The sequence below is a fragment of the Sinohyriopsis cumingii genome, chromosome 9, assembly GCF_028554795.1.
Source record: "Sinohyriopsis cumingii isolate HCF-2022 chromosome 9, ASM2855479v2, whole genome shotgun sequence".
NCBI lineage: Eukaryota > Metazoa > Mollusca > Bivalvia > Unionida > Unionidae > Sinohyriopsis > Sinohyriopsis cumingii.
In genome coordinates, this window is record NC_142969.1 from 75,074,130 (window position 1) to 75,102,030 (window position 27,901).

Genomic DNA, 27,901 nt, shown 5'->3' on the forward strand with positions numbered 1-27,901 from the left:
GCGTTTCTCATCCCGACATTTCTGCTAGCTTTGCTCAAGACTAAATTCATCTTCTTTTTCTACAGGGATATTGCACTTCGGACGACTCGTCAGGGCTTTTTGACGTGAATCTTTATGACATGACAGATATAGATCATCAGCTGCGAGAATACGAGAGGCAAAAATATAACGAAAAAATTAATGAGCATTTGAAAGACAGCGCAATAAAAGCACCACCTACAGAAAAGAACATCAGTGCTCCATCGATTTTTGATTTGATATTTCATCATTCATATAAAACATCACTGAGATTCATGCAGATACGACCAATACAGTGGATGATCATCAAAAAATGGAGACACTATCGTAAATTCCTATACACTGGTTTGCTGATCCACATTGCATTAATAGCTTTCCTAACTGCTGCAGCTGTGGAGAGGGTGAAGAGTCAGGGAACGGTAACCATCAATCAAGGCTTGGGTGCATGGTTCCCTGCTATCTATGCCATCATCATGATAATAATTTCGCCTCTGTACATATGGGCAGGGTGCTTTAAGATTGTGCAGATTTGCCGGAGACAATTTGAATTTACTATCAAACCATTTTTAAACCCATATGCAAATGCAATCTTTCACGCTCTTTTCTTTCTATTTGCACTTTGCATTATATCCGACTTTGGCGTAACATGGTCTACTGATTATAACAATATGCTTTTGATTATTGCAGTGGTTATTGGCTGGTATCTGTTGCTTTTCTTTCTGCGAGCCAACAGCTTTTTCTGCTTTTTCACCTCCTTGATGCAAAGAATATTGTTACAAGATATGACTCGATTTGCACCTATCATAGCTCTCCAAATATTGGCCTTCTCGACAGCAATGTTTATGCTCCTTCATAACCCTAACAGTCAGGCTACTGATAGTTATAGCAGCTGGCAGGGGATGCTTATGATGACTTTTAAAAGTTTTCTAGGCGCTGCTGATATCCCAATTTCCGATTCCAGTCAGCCTGTGTGGCTCTCAATAGTATTTGTAGCTTTCATAATTATGACTACCATTGTCATGCTTAATGCACTCATCGCCATTCTTTCCTCCACGTGTACAGACCTTCTTCAGAACTTTACTCCTGACATGCACCTCCGTCTACAGCAACTGGCTGTCATCCTTTTCTTTGAGGGGCTTTTACCGAACAGGCTTACCCACCAGTATGCCAAAATGGTAACCAGGGAGGTTGAAGTTGATACATACGACAGGCGTAGAAAAAAGAATAGAATCATGACGAGGCATCTGATGAGAATAGATGTCATCGACGATGATGTAATAGATGGCAAGTCCGAGGTAACCGTTTTAGAAAAACTGGCCAAATTTGTGGACGACAAGTACAATGGGAACAGTAAGTCATCCCAATCTTCTTTCAATGGTCAACCCAATGGTACGCAGACATTACAGCGCAGCATGAGAAGTACTAAAAGTACCATGGCAAACACGGTTGAACATCTAGATGTGAAGAGGCATCTTGACATATACCATCATCCTCATGTCGGGCAACATCAAACTATTTAAGAAGCGTCAGCACCGACGGCCATTTTGCGAAAAACAATGTACATATCTCTTTCTACAAATTAACAAAGTAGCTTAGGATACAGGATAGTTTTATTTATCAATTTGTCAAAGTTTTCAACTTGTAATCGTTATCAACTTGTCATAGTTATCATCTTATCAAAGTTGCAATCGACTATTTCTTTCAAATGGGAACATCTTCATTTCACTGTAACATGCACGAGAGGACACACATTTGAAAAGGTTGTTCAAACGTTATACCTCTTCTTTTCAACTTTCGTCAGTATAATGCAAACGTCAAGGGCTTATCATTTTTAACACTGGGTAATGTTTGAGAAAATATACAATGATTAAGTTGAAAAAAGGTACAACAAATGCAAAACATATATCATAGATAAAAGAAGATATCTTTTTGTTTTAAGGTCTTTCAAGGTACGCGGTAAAATTTCAGTCATAATACACGTGAATATTAAAATATAAAATATTTATGGATTGAAAAGCTCATGACTGGATAATGTATAGTTATAATTTAACTTAAAAAGCAAAATTCATTTCATATAAGCACAGCATCATATTATTTTATGGCTGACCTTATTGCATAATAATTTTTCATGACTCTCTATCTCTCACTTCGTCTTTGCATTCATCACACAATTTCGTTATCACATCTACTCCCAAAGTGTATGGTGAGTCACCATGTAAAGTGGTAACTATTATTGACATAAACAGACGATGTGCAAATGGACAACTCCCTTTGCTGTTGTAGTTTTTGTTAAGCTATTATTGTGTCTGTCTTTTAATGGTGTAAAACGCAATCGCGTTAGCATATACAGTCTCCCAGCTGCATTTGCTGTCATGAAATTTGTTAAATAATACATTATCATCTGAATGTGTGCATATTGTCACATCATTATTTCCTACATTTATGAGGTTTGTTCTTGCTGTCTAGCCGCTAGATGTTGAGTATGATATATTAATGTGAATTCAGCAGGTCTCAAGTTTAAATGGAACTCCATGAAACTTAGGAAATGCTATTACTATCATCTAAAAGTGTTCATATTGACTAATCATTGTGGCCCTTTTTATTAGCTTATTTTTCTGTTTGACTTGGTACTTGATACAGGATATCAAACTTGTGAACACAAATAGACAGTGTTCAACTGGTTGGCTTGACACTTTGTATATGTTATGGAAAATCACTTTTCTCAGACTTTGTTACATATATTGCCTTTTACGGCCGAATGTGGGTTTGGACAGGATCTTGTGAATCCATTTTGCCTTGTAGCTTGTTGTTGAATGCTCTGAAACCTTGTGCTTGATATGGTCACCTTCTCCAGATGTACATATTGAGAAATGTAGGTGATCAGTTGCGCTTTATGAGAGTTATCGCCCTTTCGATTCTCTCCATGATGGAATGAAATTTGTCAAAGCAGCTACTCTTGTAGTTTTTCGTATATTGCCCTGAATTGAAGAACATATGTTTGCCGTCATTAGTTAGTCATGCTAATCAATTATGTTACTCGCACTATCTTCAGAAATGTTTTCATTTTATGTTGTTTTTTGTATTTGATTAATTGTATATATTCATCCTCATCATCGCGACATTTACTCATCATTCATTTAGTTTCAATTTTCTCATGATTCTCTAGGATCAAATGTTTCACAAGTTATCTCGTTTCAGTTTCATCATCATTCCTCGAAGTCAAATTATTCACCACCTGTCTAGTTTCGTTTACTCTATATTCCACTAATTTCCTTTACTCACCATTCCACTAAGCTTAGGTTGCAACGTGTACATTATTTATCGCGTATGCGGCTGTCAGTGCTTAAGGGCTGATGATACAAGGAATAAGTTCATAGCTCTTCTAATCTGCTACTATAATTTATTTTAAAGCAAATGGAAAAATTGGGTTTTTGCCAAATAAATTCACGGGAACGCCTCTTAAAGTATTATAAATAACAAATTAAATGCACCAATATTTTATAAAGAATTTTTTAAAACCTGACAACACGAAACCATGTGTATGAATAATATTTTCTTTGAAACACCATATTAACAACTCCTGGTTGACCCTGGTGGTAAGGATTAAAACCCTAGGCAAATTGGTTGACAATTCATCATTTTGAGCACAGAGCCAACGCATAAACCTTCTCCGTTAGTTACCTCTTATAAAGTATATAGACTCTGTTTCTGCTGATATGTATATAAACATGAAACCGTTTACAGTAGTTGTTTTCTTTTTGTTCTTAGTGTACCAACCAGCTTAACAATTTTCAATATAACATCACGTTCTTTGCTTTTGTAGACTTTTTTATTTGTCACAGTTTATATAATCAGAATGTCCTGATCCTGCAAGTAATGAAATATTGGCAGCATCGACAGAACCTTCCACAAAGCTGACAAGGAGTTGAGAGCACGTGTAAGGAAAATGTTTAAAAAGTATAAATCATCAATCTGTTTAATACATTATCATCGTTGCTCCAATACTGTTTGTAAAACAATACTTTTATGTGAAAAATGTTATCATGCCTATTAATAATTTTGCATTTACAATAATTGTACCATCGATGACATAGCTGGTTCCAATCAATTCAATAATTTGGTTATTCGAATATGTGGTTTACCTGTTATTTGTTAAAATATATTCATCAACATCAACAATAAATTCTACACAGCATTATTTGTACAATTTAGTGTAATTCAGAGTAATTGTATAATAAAATGTATAAATATAATGTCCCTCTCCTCTTTCCTTACCCTTATTTCAAACTCTTTAGAAATTACTGCAGTTTCGGCAAAAGTCGCATCATCACAGATAATGTTCAAGTAAACTGAATAGTTTCATCTATCGTAACCATGATATGATATTTCTGTTATTATTTGCATTGAATAGGAACAAACATTTCAAAGAGTGAGAGGTATAAACATTACCTCTGCATTGATATTCACAAGAATCAGTTAGCCTAGTAATTTAAACTGTAAATGAATAAAAAGACGAAACTGGCATCTATGTAAAACTGTCTGTCTTTGTAAGCGAGGTCCATTACACAATAGTCGTTAACCCACATCTTTCAGTTCATATATTTTGACCGATCTGTTGGCATATGTGATTAGTGCGTCAATCTCTGAAGCGGGAAGTCGCAGGCTCGAACTCAAGCTACACCATGCCAATGTCTTATATAAATGGTATTTGCAGCGCCTAGCTAGTTACTTAGCATTACGAAGTTAGTGTTAGGGCTGTTCTCTGGTGTCAGGATAATGTGAATGGGTGGTACATGATGACATATATCTGGTACACGATGCCTCAGTGCTAGGCATCACTATAAATGGCCACAATGCAGACGTCATAGAGGTATGACTGAACAATATTATTAAAGGTTAGTTAAAATTCAAAATCACACACACACACACACACACACACACACACTGTTCATTTAGTTTTGATGAATGTGATTGCAATTGGTATGAAGGCAATGTCTGCATAGTTGATTTTGATACACGTGAATAATTACATACTCCAATCCTGAATCCGCTCCATATATCTGACCCAGCACTTGAGTGGCCGGTATTTGTTTTCAAATGCATATACATTTGCACTGCCTCAGTATAATGTAACATAGGGAAATATTATGCATTTTAATTCCCATTTTGCATTTGATTTTAAAATTGCGTTATTATTGTACAGACTGTGGTGTTCATTCTTAAAAAAGTGCTTTTCGTATATGCAGAAGCCTATAATTATATTCTTTAGAACGTGACATTTCAAAAGTGCTTACTTCTGACGTCTTATGGCAAGGTTCAGCAGCTGTTCCATGACACCCAGCTATTAGATTCTGAATCTCTTTGTATTTAGAAGGCTGATCACACATAAAGTAACACTGTCGCATGTACGTGAGAAAGAACGGTACGATATTCCAATGCAGAGACATCTTTGTAAATTACTCCCACAAAATAGTAATATAGAGTAAGATACACTATAACACAACCGAGTAGTAGTCTATATGTCATTTGAAATAACTCATGAATGATTTATATTCATAAAATAGTGATGTTATATATATATATATATATATATATATATATATATATATATATATATATATATATATATATATATATATATATATATATATATATATATATATATATATATACACGTTGGTTGATGGATAATACGTATTTATGTTAGATATTACTCACACGCTAAAACGAAGTATAATGGAAAAATACCGCTGCTCACCGTTACAATACAGAAAGACAAACACACACACTCATGTGTGAAGTGAAAGTGTATAAGGAGAGAAACTATTGCCATGTATTATATTTCATTTTCAATTAAACCCTTTCTTAACCTTGAAAGAAGGTCAGAAAGTCGGGGCAGTCTTCCAATCAGAATTAGAAATTGCATGAAAAGGTATCGTAATCGGCAGACCGAGGTTCGATACACAGTAAGAGTAGAACTAAACCGGATCTGGTCTGAATTACAACATCCCTCTCTCTCTCTCGCTCTTTCTTTCTTTCTCTCTCTCTCTCTCTCTCTCTCTCTCTCTCTCTCTCTCTCTCTCTCTCTCTTGTATAGAATATATTTGTTATCAAATGTCATAGAAGACATTTGATAAATTCATCAAATCACATAATATTGTGCTATGGACGCAACTGCTGACCTTTAACCTGGTGAGAAACTGTACCCACTCTGCATCTATGCATTATTTCGATAACACATGAAAAGGAGAAATATATAAATTTGCAAACTTCATCTTTCATTATTGCAGATAAGGACGATATAATCCGAAGAATACGTCTAATTGAAAATCCTGCATTAATAATGAATTCTTAAAGCTCGAATCAGCCCAAATGTTCTAATTACTTGTAATAGAATTGTTACAGTCTGTCTTTCATTTCACATTCTAGTATATGCTTAGTGTTCAACCTTACGAATGTCTGTCTGTTCGATTTAGAATACATACTCTCTTTATCTGTGTGTGTGTGTGTGTGTATGTGTGTGTGTGTGTGTAAGCTTAAAGTCTTGAAAACGAAATTACTGTAGTTGAGCCTCACGAATCTGAAGTTAATAATAAGGTCAGTTAGAAAAATGTATTTCTATTACTATTTTCGTCAAAGCGATAGAAGACAGTGGGTCGATTATTCTGTGACATGAACAATAGCTACGCGGGTAAACTATTATACCATTGGCTGAAATGAATGTCTGTATATTAACTGGGACACTTCCTATCCTATGCATTCCACAAGCATGTCAAGTCACAGTTACGAGCAACTCTCATTTTCCTCCGTTCCCATGCAAGGAATAATACTTATATTGGGTGCACATGGTAGATGATAGTTATTATATTTTGTTTTCTCATTCACTTTTCCTCTACTTCATTTTGTCTTTGTTCCTATTTCTGACCGTATTATATTTTTTAAGTCCACCAAGCAGATCACGCATGTCTTCTATGACATTTCCTAACAAAACATTCCCAAAGAGTTTTTGATTACTTCGTATTTCTTTAAATATTTATTTCATTTTATAAATGATATGTTCAGATTAGAGTTTGTGAAGATATATATATATATATATATATATATATATATATATATATATATATATATATATATATATATATGAATGAGAAACTGTACTAGTGTATATATTATGCAATTATTTATTTACTTTGCATATTATTTATTGATATCTTACTGTCATCTTACATCAAAACGTAACTTTTGACAAAACTGGCACTTTTTGTACATGTGTACTTCCGTCATATTGCTTTCACAACGGCAATATCAATACAAGAATGACAGGCACATAAAATAAAACCTCTAAAGTTGGAAGTTAGATTTTTGGTGAACTGCATTGTGTGGTACTGAACAGTTATAATTTGCCTTTCCTTGTCTGACCTGTCATTTTTGTAATAACATCAACCTTGAATAAGCTTTGACTGCTCGTGAAAAGGTAAAACCTGATAAACGGGATCCATCTCGATCACGTAATAAAATTGTAAGTTTACTGAAAATTTGAAAATGTGGAAGAATTTTCCTCCTTCATATACAATCATTTGTAAAGATTAATGGAAAAGACATATTTTTGCAAAGACCATAAATCTGTTATGTCCTCTGCTAGGTTTATTGATCGCATTTTCTTCAATTAGATCCAATGAAAAGAAGAACGTAACTTAGAGTGTTTTTAATGAATACATAACCATCTTGCATGGATTCCGATTAGGAGTAAACTTTCTAAAAGGTGTATACCTCTTTGATGTGACACATACAAGGGAAATAACGTTTCATAAATGGAGACAAAATGGAAACTTAAGTATATTTCAAGGGAACCGACATACCATTTATTTCATCCCACTAAATACAATTAGGAACATTGTTATATCCAAAATACTGAGGCTTGGCCCCATTTATATTAGTCAATAAGACTTTCATAGCACGTGTTCGTTGTTTGTCGCAGATCTCTAATTAGAGGGAAATAGCACCATTCGACCTCTTTGGGCCGAACATACTATCGGCACATTTCGCACGATAGTACGAACCGATATTGTTTTAGGGAGAAATTATATTTTCATTCAGCTTTGATGATCTTCAATTCCACGCCTAAGAATAACAGTGCTGGTCCATGCCTAATGGCACGTGCATGGATTGAATGATGCCGCAAACCACGAACCCATGCTCGATTCTAAATAGTGAGAGAATCAAAGCGGCGTTCACAAAACTTTAGTTGTATTTATATGTAGTTACTTAAAATTCGTTTTTCCACACAGATGTGGACCATTCAACAATCAAAGGCTGGAAAAATTGTAATGAGAATAAACTAGAATGATGAATTTTGTCGTAAACAAAGAGACAAATGAAAAATACATCTTCAATTACACACACACACACACACACACACAAAAACACACACACACACACATATATATATATATATATATATATATATATATATATATATATATATATATATATATATATATATATATATATATATATATATATATATATATATACAGTGACAGCTATGTAGTATTTCCAGTGTGATTTTCTTGACTCGAGAAGTCTTGTGAAATGCATGAAGGTACATTGAACTTTTTATAGTCACAAGTTCGTATGGCATTGTACACTTAAGCAGCTAAAGACAAACTATAAAATACAATTCTGAAAATACAAAAAACAGACGAAACTTGTCCTTATCACCATATTGCCTTATCGTTTTTTTTATAGATCAGGCACCCCTTTCCACTTGTTAAAGTCGTGACTTTAGATATCAAAGACGCCTATGTATGTTAATCCCGATTATGTCTTTACCTGACAGGGAGCAGATTTGGGCTTTACTAAACGTATACATTACTAAACGAATAGAAACCTAGCAAAACATTGTTTTGGTCTAAATTGTTTTACTTGTACCTGACCCTTGACATGCCTCTATTAATAGTATCTACTTCTTCTGTACTGTTATTAAAATTTTAATTCCTTCCATTGCAAACGGCGAAAATGACTAAATATAAATGATCGTACTGTGTACATTTTATCGTCTGTTTATTATTTTATATTAATATTATTATTATTGTTATTATTATTATTATTATTATTAACTTTTCTCTTTGAAATCGATATAAATGGGCTCTAAACGTGTTCGAGAACGAACGTGTACTGATCTGTTACAACTTGTACATGGTTTCAATACAAGTTTAACTGATGTCAATTTCTGCCCAAGTATTGTGCAATAGCTGACTTATCCGGGCTTAATTACGTATCCATGGTTCTTGGTAAATAATTACGAATCTCAACTCCTCTTTGTATGTTCGAATAATTGGAAATAATTTTTCTGATGTAAGTGCAAGAAGTCTTGACGTGCTCTGGCAAGTTAAATCTCTCTACAACAAAATTAATTTCTAAAACATCATGTGCATTCCTCATTCAAGGTTTTAATGTCTTCTTGATGAAAACATCATTGTCACAAAGGAATGAGAAAGCCAGAAATTTGTACAAGAGCAAATTTAAAACAGAAGTTAAATAATGGAAACTAGAAAGAAGCAATAACTTGTATATTCTAATCCTTACATTTATCCACGCTAAACGCAAACATTACAATCAAGTTAGAATTCCTGGGGTAACATGGCCATTTATTGTTCATTACACGCACCAAAAATTATCGATTTTTCCCAGCATGGTTAGTTTAAGAGTTAATCATACCCTGCCGGGATCATAGTGCCATTTCCGGGTCAATCAAAAAATAGTTTCTAACAATATCTCACATATACATGTGTGCTTCAAGCACACTGCTTTCACAGCCACGACAAAATGCATCCAAACAACAATGACTCTTTCAAAAGTATTCTATAGTTGAAAAGTAGTTCCTTTCATAAGAAATTTTACAATACAATGCGCTTAAAACAAAATTCCACAGTTGGATTTTTAAAGCAACGATACAAATCCAAATCACACACACACACACACACACACACACACACACAAACACACATCCATGCAAAAGTAGGATCAACAGTGTTATTGGTCTCAAATGCATTGAGGAAATACATAATTCAAAAGAATTTGTGCCGATTCCAAACTATAATTATTTTTATGTTTGTTCTGTATTTCTATCTTACTGTTATATTATATTTTTCCTTGGCTACTGATGTTGATTAATTCATTCCATCACGGCTTGAAAAAAGATGTTCAAATGAAAACCAATTATTTAAAACGAAAAGGCCCAATATTCAACGTCTTCCTCCATGTGCACTATTAATTCACAAATGTTCAAGATGTTATAATGAAAGCTGAGACACGTTATGCAGAAGTTAAAGTATTTATGTAATGTGTATTCATACATTCTTGTTATAATTAACCTGATAATTAGTATTCTTTCATATAACCGAGAAATATATTTCAAATATATTAAGTTATTTAACGTTTACTTAATGTTTTGCATCGTTTATTTAACTCATATGGCAATTGTATCCATTTTATATTTACAATTTTCCGCATTAATTTAAGTCATATCTTATCTACTCATATATAATGAGAAATAACGTTTTACGTCTCTTTCACTGATCCGAGATTTTAAACAACCTATTATTGTATTGTACGCAATCTATCCATTACAATAGTTAAAAAACAGATATCACCAGTTGACAAGATAACAAAGTATCTGGGTTTGAGAGAAAAACCTTGGTATTGTGCTCAACCATGCATGACTGGTGCCTCACTTTATCAAAATTGAAGCAAACTTGAAACAATTTTTTACAGAGGTGTAATATAATGTCATTGATACCATTATGGGGAGGGTATGTGATTGTGCATTTTATTCATGGCTCTCAAAAAAGCTGTTTATTCAACGAAAACTAGGTCCGAATCAATCCGAATTTTATGTATCGCAGGGTCACAAATGCAGTCACGGTGTTGTACAAATACAATGGGTTACCTTTATTAAATTTATTTTTGGTCAATATCATTAAAGTTCACCGCCCTATCACACGAGAGTACTGTCCAACCGATCTAGTATATGATCGCGGAGTTCTTTCCATTTCGTTAAACAGAAACTTTCCCTCTCTCTCTCCCACGTCACAAGTATATCCCAGTTTTGCCTTTTCCAAAGTATTGTTTATTTTCCTTTAAAAAATTGTTGCGTCCTGTATCTGATTGCGTGATAGCGTCCACTCAAATTAATTTACTCACTGTATTGTAATCGTTGGTCATCGAAATCATCAGCACTTTTGTGCCACAATCCACAATGGCTAGTGCAGACGTTTCTTTATAAGACGACGACCTCTTTTTCAAGCGTTTCTTATCGTTTCAGAGAAAAGGCCGTGAATGAAGCTGTCACGTTCTACAACTGCAAGTTATTCGGCATACACGATGCAGATGAGCATTGTGATTTGGAGTGCAAATAACGTGAAATTTGATCTGATGAAATTGGAGATTACGATGAATTTGATGGAAAACTATCAAAATCCTATCACGGAGGACATAGTGCAGAATTGTGGCATAGAATATTTACCCCTACAAATGGGGGAATGTAATCGCATAAAGTGTTTGAATGAAATAGGAGGTCTCTCGACAACGATGGATAATTTGACTAGTTGCTGATGGAAGGGAGACATTCGTGTTGTCGGCACTAACAAACTATGTTCTTTTATTTATTTGCCCCAAAAATAGGCTTGAAGGACGCTATAACGTGTGCCACATCTATGTATAGACATAATATTCCCTAGATTGACGTTATAAAACGAACTGTCGATAAATACATTTCTGAGTTTCGTAAGTACAGAAACACAAACTCAAATTCAGCTAAGTGTTGCTGAAAGTCTCAACCCACGGCAAGATCGAGAAAAGAATCAGCCCGTTAAGGGCCGAAGCGAAACCCAATCAGCCTGACAAATTTGTGTCATTAAAGCAAAATTGTTTGAAAAGTGTGAGAAATAAATAGTCCATAGAAAATGTACTGAACAAAAGCAGGAAATATTTTAACTGGGACGTTTTCAGCATTCAAGGTAGTGTTCTATACTTTCAAAGCGTAATTTCTGAATGATATTTTTCAGAATGTTTCTTAGTAAGGTCTGTTTGTTCTCTCTTCTGTTTATTCATTAGATCGAGTTAATAGCTCCTACATTGATTGGCATTAAAAAATATTGACATTTTTCATTTATTATATATTGCATTTCTAAACTTTATGAAATTGTATTATATAAGTCGATAATTACTGTGGGTGATGGATCTAACACGGATTATGGAATGACATCAAAGTATTCCGACAGGACTTTGAACTAATGTAAAATAACGCTGCTCTGTAACGTGTGGTTCATAGACTGCGAACATATAATTGAATAGAACTAATATTAGTACCCTTACTCATACCTCATAGACTGCGAACATATAATATAATAGTACCAATATTAGTACCCTTAATCTTACCTCATATACTGCTGACATATAATTGAATAGTACTAATATTTCTACCGCTACTCATACCTCATAGTATGCAGACATAAAATTGAACATCAAGCATATTAGTACCCCTATTCATACCTCATTGACTGCGGACATAAAATTGAATAGTACTAATATTAGTACCCTATTCATACCTCATCGACTGCGGACATATAATTGAACATCAAGCATATTAATACCCCTATTCATACCTCATTGACTGCGGACATATAATTGAATATTACTAATATTAGTACGTTATTCATACCTCATTGACTGCGGACATATAATTGAATAGTACTAAATTAATATCCCTACTCATACTTCATAGACTGAGGGCATCTAATTGAATAGTACGAATATTAGTAGAACTACTCATACCTCATACACTCAGGGCATATTATTGAATAGTACGAATATTAGTAGAACTACTCATACCTAATACACTGAAGGCATATTATTGAATAGTACGAATATTAGTAGAACTACTCATACCTCATTGACTGAGGGCATCTAATTGAATAGTGCGAATATTAGTAGAACTACTCATACCTCATACACTGAGGGCATCTAATTGAATAGTACGAATATTAGTAGAACTACTCATCTCATACACTGAAGGCATCTAATTGAATAGTACGAATATTAGTAGAACTACTCGTACCTCATTGACTGACGGCATCTAATTGAATATTACGAATATTAGTTGAACTACGCATGCCTCATACACTGAAGGCATATAATTGAATAGTACGAATATTAGTGGAACTACTCATACCTCATACACTGAAGGCATCTAATTGAATAGTACGAATATTAGTAGAACTACACATACATCATACACTGAAGGTATATTATTGAATAGTACGAATATTAGTAGAACTACTCATACCTCATACACTGAAGGCATGTTATTGAAGTTATAAAATAGGTCTGAACAATTCGGTTTTATGTCACAATCATATGTTGTGTATTGTATTAAACGCGTATTTTTTTTTGGGAGGGGGCACTGGTGAAAGTGAAAAATACATGCTTTGCAAATTATAACAATGCATATGGCTGACCTCCATATCCGCACCTAAGCACGTATAGCACTGCATTAAAGATACAGATATACGCCTCAAAGAGGTGGCATCCGTATCAAAGTCTGAAGTTCTCATTTGACAGAACACCTTTGATTTCGTTTTCCTTTCAAAAGTATAACAAAAGAGTACTATGTAGAAGCATTAGTAACTATAATATAACTGACATATTTCATCTGGGTTGTGGTAGTAGTGGCAGTGACGTTGAAGTGAATTGGTGACAACATGTTAGTGGTAATAGCGTACATAAGTCTGTCTTCGGTAGAACGGTTTCGACCTTGGTCCCACGCGTGGGAACATAAAAGTCATCGAAATAAATAGGGCAGATAGGAATAGTTTATACTCAAGGCAATACTGCATTATTGGCATGTATGCCCACCCCACCGTGCAGAAAATGTGCTCGCGGTAAATTTGGACTATTTCATTTTGGGTTGGAGGAAATGTTAAAATGAATTGGCTTCATGTCGAAAAGCAACAACTGCAAATTTTAGACACTGAAGAGACGGTTTAACAAGTATCCAGTGTGTCACAAATAATCTCATTTTGTTTGTTGTCTTGTTGTTTATTGTTGTTGTTTTATGTTTCTTTTTGTATTTTGGTATTGATTTTTTTTTTGTTGTTGCTTAAATTAAAACTCTTGTAATGATTCAAACGATCCACCTTAGTTTTCTGTTTCTTTTCTTTTTTGGCGACGAGTTTAATCTGATTTATATGATTATGATTTCACTATTTCCTATCATTACACTAAAATTATTGACAAATATAAAAATCTGATACCATTTGATATTAGATAGACAAAAATGCACAATGAAATTAAAAATTTCAAAGAAATACAATGATATTTAAAAAGAAAAAAATAATCATCCATTTTGATATTTTGATAGCTGATATTTTTTTAATTTATTTTGAGTACATAAATGTATATTAAATATATATTAAAATCAATAAGAAAACATTTAAATTCAAAAGATGGGCTTGTGAGATGAAAATAATTGACGTAAGTACGCACCTCAAACAATATCAAACACATGGGCAAACTTAAGTAATAGAGTGGATTGGGGATTCTAACTCAAAGAACTCTACAAATGTGTTACGAGGTTCATTGGGGGTTCTGGCTCACTTTTCATCACCTGTGCTCGTAGGAGTGTTCTAGTTCACTGTGTGAGAAAATATCCATGGGCAAATGTGTAAATACCATCTCTGTAGTATCATTTATTCTCGATGAAGAATAGTCGTTTTTAGTTGATGAGTAAGGTGGAGAGTTTATGTCGTTGTTATCTTAAAATTCTCATGGAGTAGTGTTGTAGATGTGCCTGTAATGACTGTCTATAATGGGTTTTTAGTGGAACTGTGACCAATGAAATGAGTTTTGTCTCTCCTTTGGCCTTTTTCCTGATAGCATTATCATTGAACGTGATGCAAAACATTCTGAATTATGTGATGGTATACCACAAGTTTCATCTTTGAACTTTCCAAGTTGTTTTATTGTTTTTACAGATAAATTACTTGTTTATGAATATTCGTTAAGGTGATTGTTATATCGATATTGTAATAGATCTGCGGAGACATCTTCAGTGCGATTTTCATAGTCGAGCGAGTCAGTATAGGTCATGAATAGTTTGGCTTTATCTCAGTATTGTAGTTTGCTGATGTCGTAATGAAACTCTAGCATGAACATTTTAGACACGTCGATAATGGTTGTACGGACGTATATCGGTTTATCTGGCATTTTATGTGTTTTTCTGGATTCTATAGCGGAGCATTCTTCGTCAAAGATTTTCATGCTAAGGAAGGCATCGTTGGCTACAAGCTTATTTCTTCGTGTTGTTGTTGACGAGTTTTATTTGCTTTCTGTGTCTTATTTATAAGGTATATTAGGCACCCGAGGTATTATCAGGTTTGACACCGTCGAGTATCCACGTCACAACCAGTTACCTTGCTCTGCTACAGTGATCGTTCATGTTAGGGTTCCACATCTTGCAGATAATATTGCGTTTCCAAGGTTAAAGTTCCCGGGGTCGGAGTGGGCACAGGCTCCCCACTCCTCGAAAAGTACCTTATATGGCTTGCTTCTCTGATTTGTTAGATGAACGAAAAACTCATCTCCTGGCCTTCGCGAGTGGCTTAGCTTTCAAGTCCGGCGAACCATGTTGCAAATAACAGAAGAAAACGTGACGGCGGACCACTGACGCCTTAAACCCGATCGTTTTGGGTAGATGGGACTCTGGATGGTAGCTCATCTAGGAGAAGGAATACTCCGAGTCCACACCATCACTGCCTTGCGTAGCCTTACGATTATTTCTGCTCACGGCAAAGGCTGAGGGAGCAAGCAGGAATACGTAGTCCGAGTCTGCCATTAGTTTCAACGTCTTTCCTGTGACTCCTTCGACCCCATAGGTGCCACATTGTATCGGTCTTCTTAGTTCCCTTTGGTCCACCAGCAGCGTAGAAATGTGGAATCTGCTAAATGGGCAAAAGCTCGGTCGCCATACCACCTTGGTTAGGCTTCGTGAATCAACTGAAGATGACATTTCATCATCGTTGTAAGGCTACGGCATAACACGGAAAACCACAGTTGAGCTGTTCTAAGTCAAAGGTGAATTGGCGTGGTGCTTCGCGCCTAGGGTTGCTAACGACGGTGGGATAGATCACCATGTTTCCCTTGGCAGCTACCAAACGCCTCAAGCTGGGCAGCCGTCATTCAGTAAGGTGCTGCCTCGCCATGGGGTGCCTGCTTCACTCGGTACGTAGAGGTTAGAGAACCATCTCGACAAATTGGCTACAAACTCTTCACCATGCAGGACTCAGAGAAGAAATAAGAGGATTCAAGTTCTTTGTCTTGCAAGTTGGAACATCAGGACCATATGTCTTCGATTCACCGCAAACGTGCACCAGGTCGACGACGCTCGTTAAACTGTCGCGATTGACAGATAACTCTCCTGAATGAACATCGACATTGAAAGCCATCACGCAATCCGACAGGCTGACACCAGCACCATCAGTGAGACCATCTAGACACTCTTTTGGCAAGGGAAGCCCTCGGACGAACTTCGCACGGTGTCCGCTTCGCTGTAAAGAAGACGCTAGATTCCTTCATTAAACCTCTGTAATCAGACCCTGAGAGGAACTTTTTTCTCCGGCTGTCAACGTCCTTGGGCCCAGTCAACATCTTCAGAGAATACACTCCAAACCTCTGCTCCACCCCCATGAGGAGAAAGATAACTACCACGGGGCTCTGGTTCAAGCAATATCCAGTATCCCCAACGCTGATTGATACTAGCTACTAGGAGACTTCAATGGTAGAGTGAGAGCTGACTACGAGGACTGGTCCAAAGAATGGGTACGATCAACGAGAATGGTCAGCAACGGCTTGATATATGCTGCTCCCACAGCTTATGTTTGACAAACAGTTTCTTCAAATGCTAGGTGATCTAGCAGTTGTCATGGAGTCACCCACATTCCCACCACTGGGACCAGCTAGATCTCATTATTACTAGGCGTGCTTAACTGTCCAGAGGCCTTCTCATTCTCAACTAGTACTGTAACAACTAGAACACGGACCACTCCCTTGTGGCCAGTAAAGTGCGAATAGTACTCAAGAAGCTGTACCACGCCCAGAAGAAGGGTTGCCCACGCATCAACACCTGATGTGCAAGCAGCCCGGAAAACACACAGCAGTTCATCACTAAACTTCAGGAGACTTTAGCCAAAGTGACACCTGATGACACCATAGATTCTAAGTGACCCCACCTCCATGGCGTAATGTAAAATTCATCTATCACTGCCTACAGGGTAGAGGGAGCGCAAAACTCCGGACTGGTAAGATGAAAACTGTGAAAAGAAGAAGCCCCTGACTGAGGCGAAGAGGAAACCATTCCTGACACGCAAGGCTGCACATAATTCTAGTATATATCAAGCCCTAGGTATTTCAAAGAAACAACGCACCGCATACCGCCCGCTACTGCGGAAACACCTACTGACATGAACAACTACATCAGTATACAGGCGGCTGCCAACACCTGGGATGCAAGACGCATATACTAGGGTATCAGGAAGGCCACCCACTTCCCGAAGGACAGCTCCCTTCAAGTCCAAAACGAACCAGGTCATAAAAAAACCAGGGGAAACAGCGAACTGCGCTGGATGCCATCCAAGACATGTTAGTCGTGAATGAAATATACACAACGTGCAGCCTGGAGGATACCGAAACGCCATCCATTGCCTAGCTTGTGGGAATATTTCTGGGAGCTACTGCATCCCGTCTGAAGTCCTCTAAACGGAACATCATCATTGCTCCAGGCAAAACACGTACTCCTCTGTCTCTCCTGGTTACAGTGACACATCCTCAGTACACGTGGGACGTCAACATTGCCACTTTGTAAAATAACAAAGGAGACCGTAGCGACTCTAACAACTATCAGGGTGTCACCTCAGCATTGTGGGAAAGTCGTTCTCCCGTGTCGTCCTGGCAGACTTGCAAACCTTTACCTCCAGCATCCAAACAGATTTCCAGTGTGGATTTCGAGCCTGTCCGCCAACTGTAGACACAGTCATATCGCTACGCCAGCTCTAGACAAAGTGTCGTGAGTAGCAGATTCCCCTCTACCTGTCGAAGACCTTTGACCTGGTCATTTGGAGCAGATTATTCGTGCTTCAGCGGGAGATATGCTGCCCCACACGAATGCGCAAAGTCGTCACTTAGTTCCACGAGAACATACACAGCACAGTGTTCTTCAATGGCGCAACATCTGAGGCCTTCCCACTCAGTAGCGCAGTGAAGCAAGGCTGTGTTCATGCGTTGATGTCCTTTGCCATCTTCTTCTCCATGCTCTTCCAGTACTCATTCAAGGACTTCACCGAGGGAATATACATCCACACCAGGGCTGACGACATTCTGTTCAACATCGCCTTCTCCTTGCTATTAGACTAAAGTCATATAGATTCTCATCCGTGACTTGCACTTCGTCGACGATGCAGCCTTGACATCATATACGTGAGATGGACTTCATCAGCTGTAACGTGTTTGGTCTGGTCATCAATCTGAAGAAAGCGACCGTCAGTGCGCAGGATGGAGAATCAATGGGTACAACCTGGAAGTTATTCACAACTTCACCTACCCCTAAACGGGATGATTTGTCCTGTTTATAGGGCTAAATAACCGAGACATCAGCGCCATCGCAGGAGACCACTGCAGTGGCATCTCTGCCTATCAATTAAAAGACTTCAAAGACTCAGCGACGTCGAACTCCAAATAGGATTTTAAGTCTTGTCATGGCAATGCGGAGACCGTTCCGGATCGTCATCGCCAAGGCTTTGACAAATTTCACCTGACGATTAGTCTAATTAATTCGATTGAAGAGAACACCACATGCCAGGGCTATGGTGTTTTCAAAATCGTATCGACAAGTGGGAAGCCTTACGCCAACTCATGCACAATGCAACGAGGAACAACAGTCCTTTAAGCCCGATCAAGCTTGAGAATTGTTTACACCTCTCCTGAATAAAATGGATGAGGACAAAACGACGAACGATATCAAACAAGGTTTGTTATTGGACAGGATCAAATCGACTCAATAACATCATATTGTTGCAGTAGATCACACTACCCGCCACTTATGTCGACATTTCCGAGATGATGAGACGTGCAGAAGCTAAATGAAACAGAGAAGCATGGAAGGCTAAACTTTAAAAAATGAAGATTGAAGACAACACACAGTAGCCTAGCTCAAAACAGCAAGAGAAAAAAAAGAAAAAAAGCTGCTTCTCTGCAAAAAAATTGAAAGAGGAAAAGATGAATACCAACGAAGAGTAGATGGCAGAGTTTCAGGAGTAAAAGTAAAGTTTCACACGGAATTTTCGGAAAAGTTAAAGAGACAATTAAAATAGTGTCTTAGCTGATTTAGCTGTTAATATCTGTTATCTGTACGCTCCTCCTAGAGAATAATGGGTCGACAATATTGTGACTCATAAACTCCAGGAGTACGATGCCTACACAGCGTTAGAAGCATCTGCTAAAAGGACGAAAACATTTAACTAACCAATGATAAAACAAGTCAAGATCAGCTAAACAACATATCGCTCTGGATTTACACCTATGTTTCCCATGACGGTGGATTTATCAGAACCTGCACCGGAGACCTCTTCTATCCCACACAGATTAGGGAACAATCGATTGAATGAAATGGAGTCCGCCAAGCCTCCTCGGGAAGCAGCTACGAAGAGTTCACCTGTGAAATCATTATCAATGGAGGGTCAAGGCAAAATCTGAAGCAGCTTCTTTATCTTCACAGTCAACAACAATCGGTTACCATACGTTGTCGTGCATTACAAAACGATCTCGATCTCTCCTGGTGTATACAATATCATCCACTTTTCGCCGTGGAAATTTTCTGGCTGATCACCTCCTTATGAGACGTGGACGACAATATTAAATCGAACTTAATTGCCCTATGCTACTGACTCGCATCACTCTCGCTGAACAATATCTTGTACGATTCGACATCGCTAAATTCATCGAATCTAACATGGGTATTAGTGGGGGGACGAATCCTGACTCAAAATGGCATGTACGAAGGAAATCTGCCTGTCAGTACTGCCGATGACAACTACCTCATCATCAACTGCTCGATCATTGTCTTCTGTGGGCTCAGCATCCACTATGATTTATTCCACCTCAATTAACGTGCGTCCATGCTCACTCTTGAATCTTCGTCAAAATCCTGTCATTTATTATCCCATCACCAACACTTACACGATCACAGAATACAGCATGTATCTAAAAGACCAATCCGAAAATACTGTCGGCGACAAAAACGAAACGATTGCCTATTATCTACATGTGAGATAAAGAAACGCCTTAAAATGATCACAGATTAAAATTAAGATGCGATGAGAAATTCACTATTACATCTACGGAAAATGGTCGGTGGAATTTTATCCACGCTGTTTCTTCCGTACGAGCAGCCCTTTCAGGTATTGCCGCAAAAGCCGCTCACGAGCACGTGTATTATCAGGAAACACACATCACTAATCTCAATACCATCACCCAGACAAGTGACGAAAATGTGTACCTTCTGTACCATAAGGCTTTCTGGAGATCCGATTAAAATACAAAGGAAGACAAACTATAAGCGGGTTGTGTGACCAATGCACGGGTCACGCCCCAAAATAACGGTTTGTCGTTATTCAAGTATGTGCAATACCTACTGAACAATAAGACCAAGGATGTTATCGCTAGGTACTTAACTGAAGCCAGTATCATCCTGTACTTGATCATCTATAGCGATGACTACATGTTATCGTGCGCTATGAACTTGTGATGATTCAGAAATACCAATAAGAGATCAACAGTCAACAAAGATTTTCGTACGGGTGAAACTCTAGTAAATGCAGGAGCAGATGATATATTTTAAGTGATATGACATCCAACGCTGCAGGATCTGCTGTGGTGAGATATTATATCTCGTCCACGCTGGTACAGGCATGAACTTCTACATAAAACGTGGGATTCGCAGCTCAACGAGCTGTGACCGACGTCAGCCAGGAGATTTTCAAGAGATTAGTATTCTGCATTATCTCATCAGCATCTTCGGCGTATGTCGAGATATTGATAATAAGTTCAGATGTGTCATCAAACGCTGCTGCTGAAAAGAGTCTTACCCGCTCAATACATGCACAAGACAACGGGAAACAATGGAATCCTTATCAACGGAGGAGCTAGGCAAAGTCTGGAACTGTTTCGTTAACTTCACAGTCAACAACTATCGGTTGCTATGCGTTGCCGCGCTTAAATAAAAAACTATCCCGATCTCTCCCGGCGGATACATTATCACCGACATCGACGTGAAAATCTCGGCATATCACCTCCAGATGAGACGTCGTGGCCAACATTAAACTCGAACCTAATTACTTTACGCTACTGACTCGCATCCTGTGTGTTAGTGCGGGGACAACTCTTGACTCAAAATGGCGTGTACGAAGGAAATATGTCCGTCAATATCGCCGATGACAACAACCTCATCATCAACGGCTCGATTGCGCAGGGACAATTTTCTTCCGTAGGCTCAGCCTCCACTATGATTTATTCCACATCGATTAACGTTCCTCCAGGCTCATTCTTGAATCTTCGTCCGAATCTTATCTTTTACTATCTCATCACCAACACTTACACGATCTCAGAAAACACCATGTGTCTCAAAGATCAATCCGGAAATACTGTCGATGATAATAACGAAACAATAGCCTATTATATACATGTGAGACGCAGAAATGCCTTAAAAGTGATAACAGATTAAATATACTATGAGACATTCACGTGTACATCGGCGGAAAAAGGTCGGTTGAATTTTATCAACGCTGTTTCTTCCGTACAAGCAGCTCCTCCAGGGACTGCCACAAATGCCGCTCACGTACCATTAAAGGTCAACCGAAGTTGAGGGAAGTAGGATACAAAATAGCCAGCAAACACATCCCGGTGACCACTCAGTAATCGACGTCGTCAGCGATGACGCATATATGTTTAGGTAGGCTTAACAGGCTCTTTAAGAAATCGGCGTGGATCAGCAGCGATGGATTGGAAAAATTGTACAGGACCCCGAAAGAATGGTGTGCAAAGTACATTGAGTCCACCGTTGCGTGCCATCATATCATGGTATGGCTTCAAAAGATTATGGTATTTTTTTATAACAGTAATATATCATATCATCGTGTATTCGAGATTAAACCCAGATTCTCGTCGTCTCAACTATGATACCCCCCGTGGATGATTCCAATACTGAGTGCCCAGACGCGCGACGAAAATGTGCACATTCTTTCCCATAAGGTGCTTCTGGAAATTCACGTATGTTACAAACTAACAAAACTACTAGCGTGTTGTGTGGCCAATGTACGGATCACGTTCCAAAATAACAGGTGGACGTTATTCAAGTATTTACAGTACCAAGTCAACAATAAGACAAAGGAAGAAATTGTTGGTTACCCGAAGCCAGTACCATTCTGTACTTTATGATATACAGCAATGACTACATGTTATCGTGCGCTATTAACATATGATGGTTCAGAAATCCCACCAAGGGATCATCAGTCAGCAAAGACTTTTGCTCGGGTGCAAACCCAGTGAATGCCGCTGCACTGACAGAGGCATAAGCCGCTAACGTTATCATACACAGACAAGCCGTTGCATGAGCAGATGCGTATATTTTAGGTGACATGACAGCCAACGCTGCATGATCTGCTGTGGTGAGAAATTATATCTTCTCTACGCTGGTACAGGCACGAAACTCTACCTACAACGTGGGATTCGCAACTCAACGAACTCTAACCGATGCCAGTCAGGAGATTTTCAAGACATTTGAATTATGTATTCTCTCTTCAGAATCTTCGTCGTATGTCGAGATATTCGTATTAAGATCAAATATGTCAAACAAACGCTGCTGGTGAAAAGAGACTTACCCGCTCAATACGTGCACAACTCAGCGGGAATCGAGGATGAACAATTCAACTTGATGGGGTTGTCCTTGTGAATCCCTGAAATCACACCCTTCATAACGCACATTCTCTGGATGTGACCAATAGAAAAATGAATATATATGTTTGGACACGCCCAGGAAAAATATCATCTCACCGATGCGAGGGTCTCTCCGTTGCCACCGCTATCGGTCCCTCCGTCAAAACCAAGTTAACAACAGTTAATATAATGTCATCATGTCTTACGTTCTAGACGAAGTAACGCTGTCTCCATAGTAAAAACAAAGTATTGATGTGGCTGCCACTCATAAAAGACCTGCCTCATGGCGACACAGCGGCAATCCACTTCCGTGGCTAAATAAAATAAAGATCGGAAAGGTTTTATTCTGAACTTATCCGCGGCACAATTGTCCACACAGTGAGGATTTATCGCACTGCTCATAGGCATCACTGCAACTTCCTGCCAGGAATAATTGGCATCAGTAAATGACTCGAAATGCCAGGCACCAAAAGAGGCAACGACGTGAAGGAAAAGGGTCTTCAGCTAGTTCGATTGGAGATCATTTCAGCCTCTCCTTTTTTATGTGGGGTCTTTTCCAAAGATCAACGCCCCCCACAGATCAGACACGACTAAAGCTGCATAGTTAATCTTCCAAACTATTGCGAGAGAAAGGGAACATACTGGGTAGAATCTCTGTGTCTGATACTGCTTCAATTTAATCCAAAAAGACAGGAGGGACAATCTCCCATTACAGTTGTTTTTAAAATTTCAAAATAATATCCAATGATATAGCCATCATGATCGTGTGGTGTATCAACTGTTAAGCCAAACGGAGGGTGTCGATCACTTCGAGATTGTCACCAAAAATAATAGACACATGATCTAGTTGAGTTATGCCATGTGTGGTTCTAAAATAGAACACATCATCACCGGTAAAGCTTAGTGCCATGGATTTGTAAACGCTATGCACTATTACAATCACTGCGAGATCGATGGATGTCCATGCTATCATCAGAAAACGAGCTAAACATCGTGGTGGACGGACATCGTTGCTAGGAAATAAATATAACGAGCCATGGAACCCCTTAAAGCAACAACTGGATGATGAAGATCAGCCGCTCACAGGTCCAAAATCTCTGCAACGCTGTGTATATACCATCGCGATGCACCACGATATAAGTTTCAGAGATCATCCCGGCCATTAACGAAGGATGCGATTGATTCATTCTGAGATACTTAGAAACACTCAAGCCAAAACATTTCAGAGAACTAGCAGACCGAGCTCTCTTCAAATACATCTTTGGCTCTAAACATAATTTGGGAATAGTTGTCACGGAAGCAGAAAATCTGCATAAATCCATAGGCAAAACGTTTTCCACGACGTAGAATAATCGACGTAGACGTAAACAAGATATGGTCAGCAGATTTCGTTGGTGTGTGAGATTATATCACGTGCAACGAACGTTTTCATTATATCATGACAGTCATCGACGTCGTTATTAAATATGCTTGAGTCATTCCTCTCAAAAAAGGAACTTCCATTGTAGAAGCACATTATTGTATACCATCATAGCTACACCAAAGCCCCATATCTCAAGCAGATGATGTAAGTGCAGTTTATAACAAAACCGTCTCAGGGTTGCTTCCGGAAAAAAGGTCACCTTGTATAGCACTCCTTATCATCTCAAGACTTATGTCGAAGACATATTTAACAGAATTATCAAAAATCACATGTGGGAAGGATTCACCGGCGGTAACACAAACAAATAATTATATTTCCTAAATTTTCCGAACTTCACACGTACTACCAACTGCACTGGAATCACGTTATTGAACCAATAATAAAACTCATATCGATTGGGCTCTGACAAATGAAAGGGCGTCAATTGTTGCTGTAGTAATACTGCTGATTGTAGATCTGCACTGGACGCTGATGACAGTGACTACGCTTCGCCCACATCCCTTTCCTCCTCTTCACCCTCTTCACAATAATTCATCTCAGGCACGTAACTCATATCCTTTTCTGCATATGCTATCAACCTTTTCGAATGCTCTAACCATTCCTGAGATGCATCCTTACTTAATTCCCTCACTGGTTTAGAGCTCTTTTCACTGACACGCGGATTGCCTACACTCCAGTGATAACACGGAAGAGACATCTTCATTATATTACAAGCGCTCCACTATTGAGCCAGAACCCCCCTTCGAAATGAAAAGAAAATATATATAGCATTCAAATTTAGTTCAAGACATTGTAGTGTACTATGAACTGAATAGTATTATTAAGTAGTATTATTTGACATGTATTATTATTAGCAGTAGGAGTATGTTACCAATACACAACATTTTATTTAGCATTGAGCAACAATCAATACAAATCTACAACTGTGCGCATGCACTAATATCTCTCTCTGCCCCTCTCTCTCTCTCTCTCTCTCTCTCTCTCTCTCTCTCTCTCTCTCTCTCTCTCAAATGCTTGCATATCATTATTAGTAGAAACAGATTCTAAGTAGAATTACTCAGTTGAAGCATTCCTGTAATTGTCAATAACACGACAAAAGTTTTGTTCGGCAATGAGATATGTTTTCATACTTTGAACAATTGACTGATTAAGCGGTCGCCCTAACTCACAGAGATCAGAAGACAATCAACTCTGGTTTGGGACCTTCGGTGATCAATGAATGAAACAGAGCTTCCGTGTGCTACTGTTTGTATCACCTGGAACGTTAATTCGAGTTTCCAGTGACCTTCCTCAAAAAGCCTGATTCATCAGACAGAAAACTCATATCAACGCAGAAGTCACGTGATCCAACAAAACCATCGCTGACATCTGATCCATTCTTGATGAATCTGACTTTCTCCAAATTGCTGCGACTGCGACAAGTGTCTGGTCGTTCTTCATGTAATGTAGATGTTGATACGTACGTGACCTTTCTTTCTTTTACAAACTGTACGTGACTTTCAAATAATATTTAAGACTTTTTGTAATTGGTTTTATTGTTGATATCACGTGAATACATGCATAAATGTTGTGAGATTTGTTGATTCACGTGGCTAGCAATGCCAATGGCAAGTAGTTGGTCAAATAGTATCAATGATGTGGTGTCGTCGTGACTGTAATCAGTTTGAAGACCCTAGAACAGAAATGAATATATATATATATATATATATATATATATATATATATATATATATATATCTGCACATTTGATTAATTATCAAAGAATATAAGTCCAAAAATATCAAAAAGCCTATTGAAACAAACTTGTTGTTCAAATTCTTTTCCACATATGGTTGCTAAAAGTTTCACTCGATTCCCAAATCTGGTCCATGCTTCTTTGTTTATATTTTTTATTATTTGTTGCGTATATTTATATGGAGCATTTTTTATGTTTTACACTAGAATTGTTTAACAGTTTCATTTTCCTATATGGGTCAAAAGTACGTATGTGCAATTTTTCATATTTTGATTCTTTACATCCTTTCAGTTATGTTCGTCCTTATTGGGAATTAAGTCATCCATATCATCAAAAACTAAAAATATTATTTGATTTCGGGCACCTGAAAAATTAATTTTACAACCAAAATCACCTAAAATAGTATGTATCCATTAGAACGCTCGTACATGTACTTTATCAGCAAGGGAAAACAAACTCTTAGTCCCGAGTTCGATAGGTTACATGCTAACGGTAATAATAAGCCAATATTATTGGAACAATGTGCAGCCAGCCGATTATTACGATACATTGTTGTTATTCTCATGTATCTATAGCATGATATGTTGCAGGAAGACATCTATGAAAGTGAACAGTAGAAGAAAAGATACCACTTTAACATGATGTCACACGCCTTTCCAATACATCAAGACAGAGAAGCTAAACTCTTTGAAACCATTTTTGAATACATTAACAGATTGGGAAAAGTTCCAGAAGGAGAAGACATAACAGACAAAGATGAATCAAAGTTTCAAAGGAGACTGGGTATACTTGCAAAGTGTCCATCTTTTACAGAAGGAAGCAAGAATCATGGTTATGCGACAGTTTTGCATAAAGCAATCACAATATTTAAGTTAAGCAAAGTGGAGCAGTATGACGCTAACGGGAGTGCTCAGGAACGCGTCCATGAGCTCGCTCCGGATTGGGCTCAGGGGTGTGTTCAGGAGCGAGTTCTTCACTATATAATAACAACATATCCCGAGTTATTACATTGTCACAGGGATAATTCTCCAAAATTTTGTGGACAAACACCACTTCACATGGCCATCTCTAAGGAAAACAAAGTGCTTGTGGAAATGTTACTCAATGCTGCACGTAAGCAAGATGCAGGCGGTGTCAAAGAACTACTTTCACAAAACGCGACGGGTTTGTGTTTCAAAAACAACGTTATGATGGGTCAATTACCTTTGTCGATTGCCGTATTGACTGACAACAAGGATATAGTGAAATTATTACTTGAACAGAAGGAAACTGACGTTTACCAACAAAACAGTGTCGGTGACAATCTTTGTCATTCTCTTTTGAATTACGTTAACATCTTTCCTGATCGCGAAGCAAAAGCAAAAGAAATGATGCAGTTCATCAAGGATGAGATGAAACACTGCTTTAAAACGTTACTATTGATGGTGAACGAAAATAAAGAAACACCGCTTATTCTTGCTGCAAAATATGGACAGGTTAAACTTTTCGACTATATAATCGATGAGGTAAAAATAAAAATCCCACATAGTCTGAGTAATTTTCTCGTCATCTAAGTAACTTGATTTAAACACGAACAAGAAACTACCTAGTAACACATTAAGTACAGTTTATATATATATATATATATAAAGTCATAACATACAGATTTTTGTAATATAATTTTTCTATATGTATTGACTAGT

General features: G+C 37.7%; 1 protein-coding gene across 6 annotated transcripts in view; it reads left to right on the forward strand.

Annotated features, from left to right (window-relative positions):
- The window catches only part of LOC149792041 (transient receptor potential cation channel subfamily V member 3-like), a 175,797-nt gene that overhangs the window by 116,078 nt on the left and 31,818 nt on the right, over positions 1-27,901 (forward strand). For 4 of the 6 annotated variants that reach the window (XM_089970536.1, XM_089970539.1, XM_089970535.1 and 1 more), the window contains one exon: positions 66-4,271. The exons of the other annotated variants lie outside the window; for them this stretch is intronic. In XM_089970536.1, coding sequence (XP_089826662.1) covers positions 66-1,538 — 1,473 coding nt within the window. In that variant the 3' untranslated portion in view covers positions 1,539-4,271. Of the gene's footprint in view, positions 1-65; positions 4,272-27,901 lie in introns of those variants that run through there. 6 annotated transcript variants of the gene reach the window in all.